This window comes from Taeniopygia guttata, chromosome 3, assembly GCF_048771995.1.
Source record: "Taeniopygia guttata chromosome 3, bTaeGut7.mat, whole genome shotgun sequence".
NCBI classification, from domain to species: domain Eukaryota; kingdom Metazoa; phylum Chordata; class Aves; order Passeriformes; family Estrildidae; genus Taeniopygia; species Taeniopygia guttata.
The window spans coordinates 9646821-9667479 of NC_133027.1; the positions used below are offsets into that span (position 1 = coordinate 9646821).

The 20659-nt window shown below is 39.5% G+C and overlaps 1 protein-coding gene across 2 annotated transcripts in view; it reads left to right on the top strand.

The window, feature by feature from the left end:
* The window catches only part of LDAH (lipid droplet associated hydrolase), a 113798-nt gene that overhangs the window by 67437 nt on the left and 25702 nt on the right, over nucleotides 1-20659 (top strand). For both annotated transcript variants that reach the window (XM_030269974.4, XM_072926322.1), the window contains one exon: nucleotides 6571-6811. In XM_030269974.4, coding sequence (XP_030125834.1) covers nucleotides 6571-6811 — 241 coding nt within the window. The remainder of the gene's footprint in view (nucleotides 1-6570; nucleotides 6812-20659) is intronic.

Genomic DNA, 20659 nt, shown 5'->3' on the forward strand with positions numbered 1-20659 from the left:
CAGAGTTAGCTGGCACAGAAACCAAATGACATCTTAAAACAGACAAGGAAGAAATTATTCAAGATTTTAAAGTAGAACTCTATATTTTATATATTATATTAACGAGTGAGCAAAGAGAACGGACAAGCCCAGCAAGTCCTGCTGTGGGAGAGGACAGCCCAAGCCAACACTGTCTGGTTTATCCTGTGCATTTTCTTGGAAATCTGCTCAGCACAGCTGTGGCAATAAAGCACAAGCCCTGATCCTTGTTGTTTTGCCTGCAGGTTTCTGCATACTGAGTAGAAGAAATTGTGTGATTAATGTGGCATTCCATGTCAAGGGTAGACTGTAGATTACCATTAAGTGCATCATTATGTTATCTTTGAGAAATTTACTAGGTTTCACCTGACAGATAATAGCTTTTCTTCTGCCAGCACAAGAGGGGAATAACAAACTAATACATGGAGTGGCCTAATTTATATCAAAGGAAGTGCTGCTTTTGACAGAGAAGCAGCTCTTGCTTTTTGTAGGGTTTTGAAGGAATTTTAAATCCCTTCAAAACTTCCTCACTTGTTTTCTTTCCGGAGCTGTGTGGGTGCAGTGCCGTGCTAGGGCGCTCCATTACTGAGCACCGGATGGTGCAATGACTCTAATGTAACACATCATGGATTGTTTCCTTTCTTCTGTCCCCTGGTTTAAGTCAGAGTTCCCCGTGGGCTCTGACATGCATAACTGGTGTGGGATCTGAGCCTTGTGATCTTTCTGGTGGTGGTTATTTTATTAACCATTTCTGCCATCCCGATGATCAAGAACGGGTTATGCAGCAGGAGCAAATGCTTTCCAAAAACTTCCCTACTCAAAAGCCAGTGAGGGCCTCCAGCAACCACTGTTTCTGTCATTAAAGCAGAGTGAACCAGTGATTTATTTCTGAGGAAGTTTCACTTTCTGGTATTTTCTTCAGTGTACCAGAGTCTTTTTATTTTATGGCTCTGATAGAGATATCTGAGCATACCTGTAGTCTGTCATGGGCAGGGATTGTTCATTGAGAGCCAAGGGACAAGACTCAGAAAACATGGCTGTAATTAGTGTATTCACCTACTTGGAGTCTCCTCTGAAAAAAATCTTCTAAAGGGCTCTTGCTCTTTTCTGTTGGTCAGTGTCTGCCTTTTCACATCCTGACTGCTTTTCTCTCCCGTTTTACTCCTATTAGCAAAATGTCTCTCTGTATTAAGAGCAGGTGGCAAGGTGTGACAGCCCTCTCCAGGCACCGGCTGTGTGAGCTCAGAAGGCACATACCTGGGGGCCTGAGTCTGCAGCCAGCATTTCTTGTGTAATCAAAACTGGCTGATTTCAAAAGCATTGACCTCCTGTTGTTGTCCTCGAAGGACTTAACTGCTCTGAAAATTGAGTCACTTCTTTGAGTACTGGTTGTAAGTGGCATCCAGGTTTTAAGCATGATTTTGCATCCTCAGCACTGTCATTTACAAGTCCCTTAAACAAGTAGTATTACCCACTCAAATGTCAAATTGTAGCTGAAGAATATATTTCAACTCATTCAGTAGAAGGCACTAGTGGAAAATATTACTGTGGGGGTGTTTTTAACTTTGTCCAATTTGCATACTTGCAGTGTTTTTATAAGGAAACAATTTAAATATTTTTTAAAAATCCTTTGCTGGTGTGGTTGAGGCTATTAAATAGTGCAGTGTTAAACAGCAACTTATTGTAAATGTAATGATCTGGCTTTTTTGTACTCTGTTCTCATTTTAATCAAAACAAAACGACTTCCAACTTTTACTGCAAATTCAAACCCGAGTTTGGACATAACCCTTATGCAGTGAAGCTGTGAAGGTACTCTGCTGTCATTTTGTCATCTTGCTTTGGATAGATTTAGATAAAAGCTCAATTGAAAGCCCGGATATACAGGAATGTATGTATGGAATCTTGCTAGAAGCCATTTATATGGACCAGTGATCATGGGAAGTGAATCATATTCATTGGGGAGCCTTCCTAAACAAAGCACCTTGGTCAATACCATGTTTTTATGAAATAGGTATTTAATATTCTTTGTTTTGAGAGCTCACTTTTCCTGTAAAATAAGAAGTTTGTCTTCCCTCTGTGTTCTAAAATTTACTGTGCAGGTCATACATTCCTGAAGTTAATGGACTGATTGCTCTAGATACCGAAATATATAAACAGTGTCGAAGGGAAACTCCTGAAGTCCCCATGCCTCCCTCCTGCGGTGTGTGTTGAAAGAATCAAGAGCAGAACATTCTGGGCTGGTTTGTTCTCTGGATGCATGCTCAGGCCACGCACCATTTCATTCTCTCTGTGATATATACACACTGCTAGACGAGGGAGTAGGAGCTGCCTTGGCACCCGCATGAGTAATGTGAAGTTTGCAGGTAGTGTTAGCTTTTGGTTCTTAACAAAATGTGGAACTTCTGAGACACTGAGATTATAGGCCCTTGAACCATTAATTTCACAGGGTTTGAGCCCTGTGAAATGTAGAGTAAAAAATTAATGAAGCAGCTGCCTTGGTGAGTAAGTGAAGGAGCGTCTATGCCTTGAATAGTGAACTTTAGTGTATGTGCTCTCCTGAGTGTTGACATCTTGCAGTTCAAGAGCGGATCAATGAATAAGTGGTAAATAAATTGACCACTTGTACAAATACTGTTGATTGTCACAATTGACAATTACAGTATAATTTAAGGGTACTTGTACTGTTTTGAGTGGGTTGACCAAAGCAGAGTCAAGGATAGGTACAGCCCTCAGCAGCTCCTGGACACGAGGTGTGTTTGCCTTCAGTCGAATCACCAGCCAACTTCCTGTAGTCCCTGGATCCATTCGAGTCTCTGTTACCAGTGTCTCCTCTTGCTCAGCTCTCTGCCTTTCCATGTGCTTAACAGATAAATATTACTGGAATTTGAACTGGGGGTAGTTTAAACTAGGGGAATCTGAATCTTACTGTCCAATATTGTTAATATTTGTGCATTATATCTAAACTTATATATATGCATCGATATATTTTTTATCATATAAGTCAATATTTGTAATACTTTTTGTATTTTGACTGATGGTTGTCTCAATAAACTTAATGAATTATGAGAAGGGTTTCTATAAATAGGAGGATCATTAACCTTTGCACATTATTTAATGGTATTTATGTGTCATTCATAGTTGTGGCAAACTTATGACAGGCAGTATCCTCCATTTTCAGAATAATTTGTTTTATAACTCTGAAAATTTTAACTTGAATATAATTCTGTGCCATCTACCTGATTTCAGCTAGTGTAAACTATGTATAGATAAATTCCAGGCATTTAAAAAGTAAAAAAAACCAAAAAATTATTAACTGATGGTGAGCATTTGAATATTATTAATTTCCTTAATCTTACCTGAATACTTCTGCTTCACTTATTTCAAGATGCAAATATGACATGCTTTTTTTATCATTATATGTGTCATTATAACAAAATGGGTTAAATCTCCTATCTACACTTCTGTTGCAAAGAAGTTGAACTAAATCTTTCAAGCAATTCTGCAGCCAAATGCACATTTCAAGATCATGGCTTGGGAATCCAGCCAGTAAATTAAGAAATAGTGGATACATGTTTGAAAAATATGAATTTTACATTTCTCTGTTATTGTCTGCAAAAGGTTTAAAAGAGAAATTAAATAAAATTATCCTCCATCTTTTAAATTTGTGGGTCATTACAAAATGCAGGAATGTACAGGATGGGGTAACAGCTTTCCTGGTTTGTCCTTTTACTGCCAAGGTTTAGCAGCTTTCTCTGTGGTTAGTACAGCCATCCAAGCAACTAATCCTATATCTATAAACTGCAATGTCAAAGGATTAAAGTGTGCCTGGGAACGCAGGTCAAATCTGCTTTAGATCACAACAGTTTGGGTTCAGCTCCTAGCTGAAATATCACAAAACTACCATGTAATTTAGTAAAAGTTTTGCATTCCATTACTTCAGCTGCTGGTTGCCTTTAATAAAAAGAGGCCCAGGATTGATTTCCCTGAGAAGGTATTTTCCTTTGTCTCAAACCAAAGTAGTATCAGCTGGAAAGGAGAAGGGTTTTATTAAAATATTTCTGTATTTTAGATAAATAACTCTTTCAAATTCTGCTTTTAAAATTCTGTAAGAAGTACAGTTTCTGATGGTGGATGCATGACACAGAGGTTTCCCTGCCCTCTCTCTGTCTGGCTAAACACAGTGGCTTAAGAGACAGAGGGCAGTGGTGACAAGTTCCTGCCTGGCACAGCTGGTGTGTCTCCTCTGGGACTTCTCCACCTCTCCAGGTGTGGAGTGACAGGTGTGAAGCTCTGCAAGAACAGTAACCAGAACAATGGTTCACCTGCTTGAAAGTGTTGCTGAGGTTGTCAGTCTACAACCTTCTTTCATAAAAATTGCTACCATGAAAAAAAAAGATGAGTAATTTTCAAAGAAGACTCCTGAAGGACATGGACCCACTTCTTACTGAAGCCTGCTGCGTCCCAGAGCCTGGTTAAAGATGTGAAGAGAAAGCTTCCCATTTTCCCACGCTGGTACAGCTCTTGGATTAGTATCCATTATTGATTCTTCAGGTAGACAGCAATGAAATTGCAACAAGCAGCCCAAGGACAATCAGGAGAGACTTCAGGGCTTTGGGACAACTGGTTAAGAAATCAAAGGCACAGATTGTGTTCTCTGTCCTTCCAGCTGCAGGGAATGTTGAGGGAAGAAACAGGAAGAGCCAACAGATCAATATCTGACTCTGACCAGTTGTTCTCTGAGTATCCAGACATGGACAGTGAGCAGAATGAAGCCCCATAATCTGAGGGGGAATGATTAGTGACCTGCTACCCAGCACAGACACACAGTTGTCAGTGACCAGCAGGACGAGGGCAGTGATTGTCACCCTGTACTGGGCAATGCTGAGGCCATGCCTCGAGTGCCAAGTTCAGTTTTGGGCCCCTCATGACAAAGGAAAGACGCTGAGGTGCTGGAGTGTGTCCAGAGGACAAGAGAGCTGGGAAGGGCTCTGGAGCACAAGTCTGATGAGGAGTGGCTGAGGGAGGTGAGTGGAGAAAAGGAGTTTCAGGGGGACCATACTGCGCTACACCTACCTGAAGGAAAGTTGATCAGCTTCTTCTTCCAAGGAATGTGATAAGGCAAGAGGAAACAGCTTGTGCCAGGGGAGGTTTAGATTGGCTACTGGGAAAAATTTTTTCACAGAACAGGTTGCCAAGCACTTCATAGGCTGCCCAAGGGAAGTAGTTTATTCACCATCCCTGGAGGTACTTAAATGATGTATAGATGTGGTACTTAAATGATGTATAGATGTGGCACTTGGGAACATGGTTTATTTGTGTATGTGGCAGTGCTAGGCTAACAGTTGGACTCAGTGATCTTAAAGACCTCCAACCTAAAGGATTTTGTGATTTTATTATATTTTTTGAATTTTCCCAGTTTGTTCTGTTACAATTGTATAAGCATCAGATTGTGTAAGAATCTCTTGGTGGCATTCCTTGCCTTCCATTGGAGGGCTGCTGGGACCAGGAGTGCTGCACACAGGTGTAGTGGCATACATTAGCTGTGTCTCATCTGGGAGTAAAGAAAATTATCATAAAATATATTTTACAGAAATAGTAATCTAATTTGCACGGCATGTAGAAAGATGTGCACTAAGTAGACATATGTAACTACATTTATTGATATTGAGTCACAGAAAGCCCAGCTGTTTATACTTTATTATCTACAAATGCAATATCCAGATCCTCTTGCTTTTTTTTATTGATACTTCTGTTAGGTAAGGCTGTGTCTCTTTGAGGGTTACTCCTATATGAGTTATTGCAATATATTTTTACTTCCAGAAAAAAGGCGCAGTTATTCTTTTAGAATATTTGCTTGATGTTAGCATTGAAATATAACTACGAGTAAATGTATTAACTCACTTTTGATTAGTATGGGTGGGTGTGATTATAATTAATTTATTTGTATTTTAAGGCTGTAGTGTATTATTACAACATAACCTAATTGCCACCTTCAGAATGTCTGTTTTCATTGTAAGATATAAAAAGCAGTATCTTATGCCAATGTACCACTGTAGTGAAGAGGCTGTATGCTTCTTGTTCTGACCAAGTTTCCCTGTATTGAGGTGCAAATTTAAAACCCTGTGTGTTGTCAATTTTTAAAGTTACCATCACAGCAACTGACATTTTAAAATTTGGTTGGTTGGTTTACTTAGAGAAAATAGTTTACCAGGTGAAATGAAAAGCAGTGTACTTTTCCCGACATAAAAAGCCTGCCGGGACTGAGCAGAGGGCTCCTGCCTGCTGCCCTCTGCTGGGGTTACTCCTGCTGGTGCTTCCCGGTTCCTCATGATCTCCAAAGGCCACTCACCTCTTGAGTTCTTCCCTGTCTTATCATAAAACATCATTTTGTACCCGTGTACTTGTTTGCTTCGTGTTTTAAAAAAGTGAATCTGGACACATCACACAGCCTTTGGGACAATGTGCCTGGAAACTCGATTTCATTGCGATGGAGGCTGATGTAAAGCTTGGGTCTGGCAGGCTGGGCTGACGGTGTTTCTCGTGCCCCGGCAGGTTCTGCGCTCCGTGCTGCTGTTCCCGACCATCGAGCGCATGGCTCAGTCCCCCCAGGGGAAGCTCATGACCCCGCTGCTCTGCAAGCTGCGCTACGCTCTCTACATGCCCGTGTACCTGCTGTCCTTCCTCCCCGAGGGAGTCAAGGCCTCCCTGGTCAGGTTTGCACTGCGGGGGATGAAGACCTGTGATGAGTCTTCAATAACAACCTCCATAAATCTCTTCAGTGTCGACTGCATTGGTGAGCACCTTTTCTGTGTTAAACCATCTTTTGTATTTTTCTCGTTTAGTAGATGTTGATTTAGTTTTTTAATATTCAAGCATCAGTTTTGAAGAATAACCACTCTGGTCTTTTCTAAAATTAAGAACATGGGTGCAGGAAAGTGTCATATGAGTAAATTAAAAAAAAAAAAAATCCTAAAGGCAAAATAACAAATTATTTTTACAAAGAATATATATTTCTTAAGTAAACTGGCATATACTACTGACATGATTTCTCATGTGATTTAAACACTCTTTTTACAATCTACTTTATGCGACTTACCTCTGCTTACTTTTTGCATTTCATTCATATTGGATGGTTAATGTAAATCAGTAATCAGTTTCACAAAGAGTTCTTTGCATCTGTTTTTGTTAAGCTGTTTTATCCAGCTGTATAGACTCTGTCATCTGAATTGGAATATTGGTAAATTCAGAAAAGGACCTTCAGCCTACAAAGACACATAGAAGTTACTTTATGCACTGAATTTCAGCACTTTTTTGGGCATAAAGAGAAAGATTAACGCTCCTCCAGTGCATATTGTACATATATTTTGCACATTCTAGCAAGAGAAACAACTTCAATAAGCAGAATAATTTCAGATATATTATGTTAAGTTTAGAATGAAAACCAGAACGTGAATTGTGCTATACTCCAGGTATTTTGGTAAGTTAACAGTTTAAAACAATTTGGAATGGAATTGACATGCTAACACAGTAATAATAGCAAGAAGGAAGTTTTGATTGCATTAATAGTAGTAAAAACACATTCCTACATTTCCACTTGGGCTCTGTCTTCTATCAGTTAAATTTTACTTACTAATCATCCAAACAGATGTGCCAGAATAACTGGGATTGCAGTGAGGGGCTGTACCTTTCATGGATCTGTGGGTGTGTGGCTCTGTGTGGGAGGCTCACTGTAGGACTGTACACAGACCAAAAGCAGGATGGGTTTGTGCTGCCAGCCTGGACAGCCCCACTTTACTTGTACAAGCAGGACATAATGACAGTCACTCCCTTGCAGTGCCCTGTGCCTGACAAAAGCAGGCTCCTGGTTGATAATGCACATTTCTGATTGGACTCCTGTAGTTTGTTGCTTGAGTTCCTATTAATTGATGACAGTTTATTGGTGACCAAGGAGAAAGCAGCCATGCAGTCATACCTACATGGGTGTTCAAGTGTCTTCCTTTGATAGTTTTGCCTCAGAAGAAGGTATGTGGAGGTCTGTGAGGTCACATCTCCACAAGCCAGGAATCCTTCTCTGGTCCCCACAGATAAACTTTTGCCTCTAAAAAAACAGGTTATACACAGCCAGGGTTGTATTGGAAATGGTCCTTGGCCTGTGCTAACCTCCAAAAAAGCATGGCCAGCCATTGTTTGTATGTGTTGTTTGGCCCAGGCCACAGCAGCGGCAGGAATAATTTAACAGAACGGATTTTGTGTTCTGCTGTTGGAGGCTGACCCTCTGAGCTCTTTAGTCCCCAGGTGAATGAGCCAGGTTGATGTGTGCCTGTCAGCCTGTTGTAATTTCCTGTGTGTACCAGTGTCTGACCTGTGTCCTAGCTGTAAGGTAAATTGAGTCAAGAAACCAGGCTGAAGGCTCTTCACTCATAGGATGTGTTCTCTGCCTGTGTTCAGTTTGTTGCCTGAATTAATTCTACCCCTGGGAGCCAATGTCTTGTAAAACTTGCATAAATAGGTCTTATTGATGCAACTAGTTCTTTTGGGCTTGTGATAGCATCTCTCTCAAGCAGAATTCCCCTTTGGTTTGCATCTTTGGAAACTGATGATGTTTTACAGCCCAGTGACTCAGGACCACATGCATGGATTAATAATCTTTGAGCATCCGGATATTGCCTGTTAACCTTTGAGGACAATAGAAAATGTTACCATTCAGCAAAAATTTGCTAAATCGAGCACAACAACTCACAGATGAGACTGCTCATCTGTGAGTTGCTGAAGCCTCTAAATTTGTGGTAGATTATTTTCTGAACACTTCCTTTTGCCTTAATAAATTACCAGATATGGTTCAGAAATATTCAGCAAATGAAGTTGTTTCTTCTCTCCAGGAAGGTTGCATGTCAACTCATTAAAAATATATATATATTGCCTTTGGCATGTAACTCTGTTGCATTACTGTAATTGTAATAAAAGCTGTGATTAAGGGCAGAAAAGATGGTAAAAGTTTCCTTAAATCTAATACGTCCGTTAAAACAAACCAACCTGCCAGGGATTTGTTACCACATCCAAAGCTTAGTCACAACAATGTTTTCTCTCCTCTGAAAGGAAATGAGATTTGAAAACTTAATTACAGCAGAACTCTAAGACCAAGTGCTTCTCCCATTGACACTGAGAGGAAAAGCTCCATTCAGTTGCTGCAGGATCAGGCCCTTGGCTGAAAGAATCAGTGAAGGAAGAATTATGTTACCTATCTGTCCCGCTCTTCCAAATTATGTTTGTTCCTGCTTCTTATCCAAACACATATTTCTGTTGTGCTAACTCCATAGTTGATGATGTATGGAAGCCCCAGTTACACAGCAAGAGGAATTGTGATGACACTGTCCAGAAAGGGAACATAATAGAATGTCTTGTCCCAAAGAGGAAACAGCACAGAAGGAGAAGAGACAGCAGGGACTGTAAAGAAGATGGATTTTAAGGAAGGATGGGAACATAGGGTGTATAAATAATAAAGGACCTATAAGAAATAAGCAAAAGGGGTTGAAGGGCTTTTGCTTACCTGGTTTGACTTCTAGCAAAGATATCTTAGGGCAGAAAAAGCATTACAATGAACAAACAAGCATTTATGAACTTAGGAGATTAATAGACAGGAATATTGAACATTAGTGACCCTGACTTATCTGTAACATTTTCACTCTGTTTATTCAGGCTAGCAAAACAAGGCTACCCCTATCTAACCCAGTGGTGGTGGTTCTACAAATCATGTATACTCCTGCAGTGCTGGAGTACTTTTGCCCTCCAGTGCCCTGAAATTTATAAACATTTCTTCGGTGACAGATGCCAGTAGCAGACTTACAGGGACAGTAAACCATTCTATCTACATGGGACAGGATTTATTGTCCAGCCGTTTGACTGGCAAACTTCCTCCATTTGTTTCTGTAAAATTTCCACAAAAGCACAGACATTACATAATGGGTAAACACTGCACAGCTTTTTCGAGAGGCAGGCTCACAGGTCAGAGGTTAATGTCTGGATGACAGGGAAGATACAGATAAGCACAATAGCAAGAAAGACCTCTAACTGGCCCAAATGAGGTGGGTCCTTTGTGATCTTGAACCTGTGACTTCCCTGGAGGAATCTCCCTGTTTGTTTAACCTGGTCGGGGAGCAGGGGAGCACTGCAGCCTGGGACGAGGGAGATGTGCTTTGTACTGTTGGGGCAGGTTGGGAAGGAGGGGATTCAGAAGCCTGAAACAAGGCTTTCAGATTCATTTAGGCTGTCACATGAATGAAAGCTAGAAATAAGAGATGCCTAGTTAATTTAAGCATCCGACAGAAGTTGTACAACAAATAATTAAAATAAAACTCCAGAGTTGTGTTTCAAATTTTATCTTGTTCCAAGTGAGGAAACATTCAGATTTCATGTGGAGTTTAAATTTCCCTTGCTTTACAGAGGAAAAAGGGGCTATGGCAGTTTCAGGCACTCCACAGGACTGTATAGGAAGCAAGTCCCAGCTGAGGTATTGAGGCTTGTGTCCCAGCAGTAGCTGCTTCTCCCTGTCAGACGTACAGGATAACAAAATTAAATCCCTGAGGTGCCAGAGAGTAAAAGGTTTTATTGTGGGATAAATTTTACACTATCAAATAGCATCTTGGAGATAAATTTGCATCAAAAGCCAGTAAAATGTAAGCTTCCAGTTGCTATGAAGATGGAACAGAAGCTTTTACATTGACGACTCTTTATCTTAGAAGTTTCTTTCCAGGAAGCCAACTGGGAGGTCGCATTCTGGGTTTGAATTACTCAGCCTCAGGTTATCATGGCTTGAGATCTGTTTCTATTCCAATTATTTTTATTTATAAGAGATTTTCAATGTGACATTATGGTTGCTCTTCATCTGATCACTATGAACATCACACTGTCTGAATAGTTGGCTTTAAAGCAAGAAAGGCAAATCACACCCTGCAATGACTGATGCATTTCACTAATCACAGAGGGACTCTTTACTAGAAACCAAAAGCAGAGGGAGATAAATGCCACTCAGAATCTACTGACTGTTCTTTTTGCTTCAGATACCAGAAAACAATGTGTTCCAGATTTTTTATGCAGTTTTTACCCTTGTTGCTAGGACAGTCAGATATCTCATACTTTGTCTGCATTAGAATTTACAGTTCCTGATTTCTAATGAGAGTCCTGTTGTTTATTTCCTGCCTTCTTTGAAAACTCATTTTTCATTTTCACCTCAATTTCCTGACAAGTAAGATGGGCAATTTTTTGGAATTCTTTTTCTGGGACTGAAGTGCTGTAGAAATATCCATCTAACTAAAATACTTGGGTAAGGATAGTGAAGCGTGTTGTGTTCATGGAACTCAGTAACACCTCCACCTACTCTGCTTGTATTTTTCAGAGATAAAAATCAGTTCTTAAGGTATTAGGTAAGCACTTGATAAAAATCTTCACATGGAAAGGTGAAATAAGAGGTTTTGCCCCTGAATAGAATATTTTAAAAAGTTGTATAATTGCACATCTAAAATTTAGTTTACCTTTCTTTCTTGCTCTGCTTTTTAAATTAAAATGCAGCAGAAGTTGTGATGAGCAGATGTAAATTCAGCACAGAAGGCATAGTTCTTTTGGTTTTTGTTGAACGGAACAAAATCAGAAGAGCTCTGCCTTCCATGCTGAATGGAACAAAACCCATCCATTGAGGCATGCACAGCCAAGGATATGCACATTATGTACTCATCTAGGTTTTATTATTTCAAATGCTGTACCAGCATGTTCAGAAAAGAACCCAGTGTTCAAGACAAGGGATGAGCTATTGGCCAGCATCACTTAGCTGGTCAGCAGCAGAACCCTACATAGACCTGCATCCCAAGGCAGCAAGCTGATCTACTGAACCTCCCTACCACTAGTTTACCTTAAATATATATATATGTGTATGTTGTCATGAGGAGCTTCCCCAAACCACACTGGCCAGACAGACTGGTGCATTACTGCATTTCAAAATAGAGACAGAAACTGATACTACAGAGGATTTCAGGAAGCACCTTACAATCTCACACCTACATCTTTACCATCCTACCATCATAGTAGGCAGGAGAATCAAAGCTTTCCCTACACTGTGGGCACTGGGTAACTGTGCAGATCTTTGAACCCAGACCAGGACATTTTCAAGATGGTTTTCCAAGCTGATGGAAATCCAAACCCTGGTAGTAAAAAGTGATTGCTTTATTTCTTCTGATGAATGTACATTGTAGATAGCTTCTGGCTGCAATGCAGAGACCATTTCAAGGGTGTTTTATATTTAAATATGTATAGAATTTCAGACATGATGGATAGCCAGACAAAATTTCATGGTGAACAGAAATTACTGACATGGTACATAAATTCCATCATGAACTAAACCATGTTACATCTGTGCAGCGTAGTGCAGTATATCACAGGTGGGCAAAAACAGTGGAGCTCAGCAGGTCTTCTCTCTTCCAATGTGCATTCTTTGATACTCAGTGGGACAGAAGGGTCAAATACTTGATACAATAGATAGTCTCTCCCTCTTGACTAACATCTGATTAATTAGGCTTCAAGAGAAGTCTGTCCTGAAATCAGGTAACTACAGCTGTCTTCTGCAAGATATTTTTTGCCTCTCTGAACTTGCTCTGCCAGAAGGCTGCTTTAGGTAGCCCAGCAGCCTGACCCAGTGTGCAAAACCCTCTGGTCCTGCACATTTCTCAGCAGCCTCTTGTGTGCTGTCACAGTTGAGTCCTATCCACTTCTGACATTTTAAGTGATGATGGTAATATGTGTTTCTGTAAAGTGTTTAAGAGCGTGTTTCCTTACCTGTGGAAACACAATAATATTTTATCACCTGCTTCGCAGGAAAAGGCACCAAAGAATAACAGTCTTTAATATTTTCATGTTTCCTTTGCTACTGTTTATTTTCCTGTGTGATGCCTGACTAAAATGTTTGTTTAATGTAGTCGGACAACTCACCTTACCAAGGCACCACTTAAGCTGATGGAAAAACCTCACATCTGCTCTATTCTTTCTGTGAGTGAATAAACTTTTCCTTATTTCAGAGTAGGATGCTCATATTAAATTACTGGAGGAAGGTAATGACTTTTATGTATTTATAGTCCTATTTATTTATTAAAGTTAATCTGCTTCATAATTTACCCCATTTCAAAAAGAAAGAAAGATGTTTAATGAGGACTTTTATTACTTGCAAAAGCTTTTACTTTCCTGTGAAAGCCTTATGAAAATAATAGTAATAACGTGGAAATTTTTCATTTGGTCTGTTTCTGTTAATTATTCCTCTCTTTCTTCTTGGGGGAAAACCCAACATTAAAAACTCCCATCATAAATATTACTCATAAGGCGTGAATGTTTTGATAGTGGAACTGCTGATCATTTCCCTGAAATGTGAGGCACAGTTGGGATTTGGTTGGGGAAGGGAAGATTGTTTATTCACCCCTGGTGAGGCTTCATCCCCAGGGACACGATTTACACCCACAAATTTGCAGTGAGTCTAATGATGTGTTGCAAATGGCATGAAAAAGGAAGAGGTAACATCAACAAAGCAGAAAGGATGTTGAAAATAAATGTATGTCAGTGAAGTGCTACCAGCTGCTGTTGCTTTGTGTTAGACTATGCCACACAGTCATCTGCAAATTGGCACTTAATTTTTCCTGGGACAATACAAACCCCCCTGAATTCAGGGCAAGGACTCCCTTTGCAGTAGGCTCATGCCTTTTGAATGAGACGTGTTTGCCAAAACTCCCCCAAGGAACATCTGAAGTAGAACTCATGGTTCTGATATAACTTGTGTTTACTGGTTAGAAATTTAGCATGATCCATCAAACTCCTTCATCATGCAGTACCAGCAAACCACTTAAACATGTGCCAAATCCATACCCATATACCCATAGGTAAACTCCAGACATTTGTGTCTTGGAATAAGTTTTTTTCTGAAAATGACATCTAAAAAGCAGGTAATTAATTTAGTACCTGTTACTCCATGCAACTGAAGAGGACGCTGGTTTGGATTTAATTCCTATGATCAGCTAAAACAATATGGCAATCCATTTGCTGCTGCTCCTTGTCATGAAGATGTCCACCAGCACTCAATAATTCTTTAATGTGACAATGTTGACAAGGAGAAAATTCCTACAGAATCTTCATGGATCTGGGAAGGAAATGCTGGCTTTTCCAGTGGCACAAGAGATTGCTTGCTGCTTAGTGCAAAGGTCAGGTCTATTTAAAGTGAGCTTTAAAAGTAGTGGATTTTGTTTATGAAGTACAAAGTGGTATAAAGTCCACCTTTCTTATGAATCAAAGCCACTCCAGTTGAAGGAAGGTTCACCTTTTTCAAAGGATGAGTGGTCCAGATGTTGAATTTCATGAGGCTTCCTCAAGAAAGAATCAGCACCAGGACTCAGTCCAGAAGGGCACTTAAAGTGACCTCCAAGTAGCTACTCACAGGCTAGACCCCTGTCTGGCAAAGCAGGGTAATCCCATAGAGCTCCGGCAGGAACCACAGGGTGGAGATGCTGAATTGCTGCAGGCAGTGTCCACCCTGGCCATTCCTTATGGAATGAGCACCATCTACAGCAGACCCTTCTGTGTCCCTCTTGCAGGGTAAGAGCAGACACTTTCCATAACCAGAGTCTGGACACTGGCAGAAATCCCAGCATCACAGCCATCTGCCACGGTATGCGAAACCTTAAGCTGGAGATGAATTTTTCTACCTAAGGGACAGTTCTGTCTTTTGAAGATGGTGGGAGTTGTTCCAAAGTAACTTCAGGCAGGATTAAGCCTGTGGACACTTCAGTTTTCCATCACACATGCCACTTCATCTGCACATGCTTCATCACACAAAATAAATGAGTGTTTTTCGCACTCCCCAACAAAGCATCTATTGTTTGCAAAGCACCTGGGTATAATAGTTGAATAACTTTTTATTTTTGCCTTTAGCCTCTACTCTGCTTTCTCAAACACAGCTGACTGATTTTCTTGTATAGTTCTGATCTTCTGCAACTGTAGTACCAAGCAGATTGGAGAAGCCTGTCCGTAACAATTGCAGCTGTTTCTGCCTATTCATGTCCATCATGGTTATACATTAAGTGCTATGTTTGAATTCTAAATTCAAGTGTAAACTTAAGCAGACCCCAAAGTCAATGTTTATATCTTGTAAACCTCTAAACATCAACATTTTATCTAATGTGTCTGTGCATGTGTGGAAGCACATGTTCCTGCATTAGTCATCCTTGATACAAAGCAGTTCCTTCTGTTTGATGTTTTAAACAATAAGTTATACGATATTTCCAAGATTGCTGTTGGCAATAATTACTGGTAGAAAATATGTTTTCCTCATAGGAAATTACAGTGCTGTTTGGTATTATTATTTCTTACCACTGTTTTCTGACTCCTTCAGAGGAATGACAGGGATTTCTTCCTCAAGAGCAAAGGATAAACTGGAAATGAAGCTAATGTTATACTTCACTGAAGAACCTTACAGTAAGACAGGCAACTTACCAGGAAAAAAATATGATGAGATAGTAGTATATTTTTTGAAGTAAAATTATTTTCAAAAATTCAGTCAAGTCTTTGCAGGTCATTTTGATATAAATGTAGCATTTATTCTTAACTTTGCAATTTAAGCAACTTTGCTTTAAAGAACTTTTTGAAGAGTTGTATTGCAGCATGTCAAAGTTCAGATGAACTGTGCAGCACATGAAAATCACAGACTCACAAAATGGTTTGTTTTGGAAAGGACCTTAAAGATGATCCAGTTCCAATACCCCTGCCGTGGGCATGGACACTTTCCACTAGAAAAGGCTGCTCAAAGCCCCATCCAACTTGTCCTTGAACGCTTCCAGGGATGGGGCACCCATAGCTTCCCTGGGCAACCCATTCCGGTGTCTCACCACCCTCATGGTAATAAATTTGTTCCTAATATGTAATCTTAACTTGCTCTCTGACAATTAAAAGCCATTCCATCTTGTCCTATTACTCCATGTCCTTGTAAAAGTCCCTCTCAGCTCTCTTATAGCCCTATTAGGTATTGGAAGGTGCCATAAGGTCTCCCAGAGCCTTTGCTTCTCCAGTCTGAACAGTCCCAACTCTGTTCATGGGAGAGTCTTTGGCAATAATCATCCCATTGAAGTCAAATTATTTTATTCTTGTACCCTTTGTGTGTAGTCCCTTGAAAGGACAAGCAAAACTCTGTGTGCCTATCTGCAACTCGATGCTCAGCAGTAACAATTTAGAAATAAACTGTAAAATCTGTGGAACAGAAATGTTATTTTTCCTGATAGCCTGAGTAGCCTCTGAGCTGATGAAGCCAACTAGACTGAGACCATCAGCACTCCCATGCAGTATAACTCTTTCTTAGATGAAAAAAAAAAAAAAAAAAAAAAAAAAAAAAAGGATCCAGTCAGGCACTCAGGACTCTTTTCTTTTGGCTACAATTACTGGCAAATTATCAATTTAATTTTATATTGTCCAATTTACCTTTACAGAGGACAGGAGTGGGAATTTAAAGTTGTCATTTTGAATATTTAAAAATATTTCTGCAGCATTTTGTAATAACAGATTATTGTGAAATTATCCTGCTGTGAGCCAGATTTGCTAGGGGATGCATCAAGGAAATGTTCTGTAAGAAAGAGACTAAGAATTTGTGGAGGTTTTGTGGAAGTCTCTTGTGTGATAGAAGAAAGCATCACTTCAGGCTTTTCCATGTCAGGACTGCCAGCACCTGACAAAAGATGTCCCCAGTCTCTGCGTGGTCCTTAGCCAACACAAATAACAGTCTGATGTAATAGCAGTAATAGAAATTAAATGGCAAATGGTGAAATAGCAGATTCATTCTGTGAAAAAAACCTGACAGTGAATGACAGTTTTGTAAGGCAGAGCATCAGAAGTCTCCTGGGAAGCTGCAGTGTCAATATGGGAAAGAAAGATGTATGGAAACAAACTGTAGAGAGTGAGAGACTAATGACAGGGTAATGAGGTTGCAAGTTTTTCACAGGGCATAAAACTTGGCTATTAAAATCACTCTGCTTCCTCAAAAGAATATTTTCAAGTATGCACAGAGGTTGGAGCACTTTCAATCAGACCAGTATCATGGGAGCTTTGGCTACCTTAGCCATGAAAAGGTGATTAGCATTGAAACATTTAGTAAAGGACGCTTGATGACGAATTCAAGGGAAAAGATTAAATAATCCCTCTTATATTACTATGAGCAAATTTGTGCTCATGAATTATGTGAAATTATGCTGGAGAAAGAAAATCATAAGGGACAAAAGGACTACTGGATGGTGGTAGATGTGGCAGGTGATGTGCAGGTCATGTAAATTTCTAAAGTATTCAAAATAAAATCACACTGCAAACCTTTAAAAAACATAAAAAATATTAGTTAATTGTCTTAACAGACACAGGTGAGAGAACTGACAGTGCTGGAATATCAATATGAAGGGACCTAACACTCTTGGGAAAGAAGAGCAGGAGGATGGATGTGCTTGCCTTTGCATCCATATATTAAAGACAAGAGACCTGTTGAATATTATGTCCACCAGAGCATGACAGATGGATTTAAGGGACTTCTAAGAAAATTTGGAGCTGTCTCAAGTGCAGCATGTAATATGCTTGGTGGTTGTAGAGGAGGGAATCCACAACATATACTGTTCAGCTACTTCTCACAGAGCATTGCTTTACATAGATATATATATATATATATATGTAATATATATGTAATAGAGCAGAAAAAGCAATTGGCAGATATTATATGGCAGATTGAAGATGAGGCAGATTGGCTTCGTATTTTCACAAAAGGGCAAGACCTGTGCTAGAACAGAAATACTTAACATGTTTACAACATAAAGCTCTATTCATTCACTAATCCCCTTAAAATCCTGCCATAGTCAGTGGAGAAATAGGTAACACTTCTCTAATCTATCTTGGTCAGTTCTTAAGGATGAGATGAACCATGTACTTTCATCTGACTGTGAAGAAAGAAGAATTAAGCTTTAGACATCCACATTTAATCGGGTGACTCCTATGAGAGGTACAAAATTGAGTTGTTTAGACTGAACAGGAGACAACTGAAGAATATAGAAAGAGTTTTCAAGTAAAGGGTAGTAATTTAACTTACATGTCCATGGTAGATGAGGTAATATATAATGGAGTACATTGCAACAAAAGTAATTCAGATGAGATTTTAGTTAATGATATGAGGAGAATTCTAGATGGGATTTCCTATGAAGATAATGAAATTTTCATCATGTGTGTTTCCTAATGACAGGATGCATAAGTACCTGTGGAAAATAACATAGTACCATTGAGTCAGCTTAAGAAAAAGACACCAATAGACTTCCAGCCCTGTAATGCTGATTAAATATATAAGAGTAGCATTGAGAATTTCAGAACACTTAATGAGGGACAGTTTACTATAGAAGAACCAAGCAAAACAGGTGAACAGGTGCAACATAGCATGATTGAGGAAACCCAAATATAGGTAAAGCAAACCTAATGTCAGACATTAGTTTAAAGCAAATCTGAAAGTTCATAAAATGTGACTAAATTCTGGTATGGTTTTAGCCTTCTCCAGTTAACATTCTCCAACTATTCAGGCTCAGTTGAGTTAGCACTGTCATGCATCGTCCGCATAAGCAGTTTGGGTAGGGGAAGAATCTAATTCTGTCGAAACAAGCCATTCTATTCCACTTGGCCTCAGGGCCTCAGAATAGTTTTTGGCTCCACTTCATACGCTGGTGCAGATATAGCCTACATTTGTACCTGCAAAAGCAACAACAGTTTGATTGTTGAAAACAGACTGTGGAAGTTTGACTTCACAATTGTCAAAGCAGAAGCTGAGAAGATGCATTTTGTGTTTGCAGAGGGGTGAGATAGACTAGGAAAGGCTTTTTACAAAGCTATTGATCAGTGAAGGAACAAAGGACTATCAAAAGCAAGCCAGTATGGAAATATGTGCCTGGTATTTATGGAACAGTTTAGTAAATTTTTCTCTTAACTGGTGAGTACTTGATGAAGGTACAATGAAAGGCACCATCATTTTTGAAACCATCAAGCCATGTCTGGGAGAACTATACTATGCACTGGGTTTAAGAACAAACCTGTACGGTTCTAATGTCAGAGAAGGGCAAACCAATAAAGAGCTTTGCGCAGACTTCTATGTAAGAAATGTGAAATAACAAAGTAAATTGTAGCCACTCTTAAATTTTTTATATCAAGTCTAGTAGAATTGATGTTCAGTGCTTGTAATAATACACTAAACAAGAATGTTGGTTTTTTTAAGAAATAGTGACAAATATTGCTGAAAAATTAGCTTAAAATTGGATGAATATAAACACCATCATACTGAGATATACTATTGACTTACACAGGAAATAATAAGTGGAAAAGAGGTCCAAAGTCCATCTTGCCTGGTCTCTCATTTCCAATAGTCAGAACAAAATGCTTCCAAGAAATGGGGAAAAATTCTGCAGTAGAAAAGTCTGCCAGTTAGTAAAGACATTGTTTGAGGTAAAGGCTTAAACACCTGAGGCTTTTGTAGCTACAGTATGTAGCTTTAAATTATAGTTTGTTAAGAGAATTCTAAATATTTCTTGACTTCTAATGTCTTTGTCCTCTTTTGTTAATTTCTTGGCCTTGAGATGTTCTTGCTGTAATGGATTAGTGTAAAAATTGCTTTCCATTCACACGTTGTTCTACTTCTTAATATTCCTTTATATTACAAATGATTTGCAAAATATTTTTTAATATCTCAAAAGTTCTCTTCGGGGCTTGGTTGCACATCAGGTTTGTGGCTTTTAATCAACAGTGAGCTGTTTTTCATTAAAAGACACCCTCAAACACAAGGGAGGACAGAGACCAGCTGCAAAATATTGTTTTACTGAGGAATAGATGAATTAACTGAGTGACATTCAGCCTGGAAAAATAAAGCTAACGGAAGACATAAGAATTTATTTTAAAGTGTGTAATGCATAGGTTCTCTATAGATGAGGAACAGAATCAAGGGAGCCAGAAGTAGTGGGTGGGTGAGCATGGCCAGAAAGGGTCATAAAACTTGTTGTGCTGCAGAGTCTCAGAATACCCTACAGAAATACTGAGAATACCCACAGCCTGCACCACAGTCACAAGGGGATCACTGATCTCTTACAAACCCCTTCAGTTCTTTATTCATTTCTTAGTGAAAAAAAGACAATATCTTAGTATGTGTGACCTTTACAAAACAGTGTAGGGTGTCTGCACTCTCTGTATTCATCTGCTTGAGGGGTTGGTTGATCTGAGTAGTGGCACCAGATTTGCATTTGAGAAGCATCATGAAGGCTGGGCCATGCTCTTCTTTTCCTCTGAATTTGTCCACTCTAGAAACTGTTGCAGTATGTTCTTCCAAGGCTGATGCTGCTGAAATCGTACTATCTGGACCTTGAAGTACAAATTTGGCTTTGTGCTTCTCCCTGTATCCATTGCAGAGCATAGCTTCTACTAACTTAAAAAATAGAACAATATTTTGATGTGTAGAACTTAATAAATTTACACCTACAGCCACAATCTTGTTGATAGAGTCAGCATTATCTAAAGCCAGCAGCAGCAGGGAAATGAAGTGAGCTCGGGTAACCCTTTGTAGTCTTGTTTG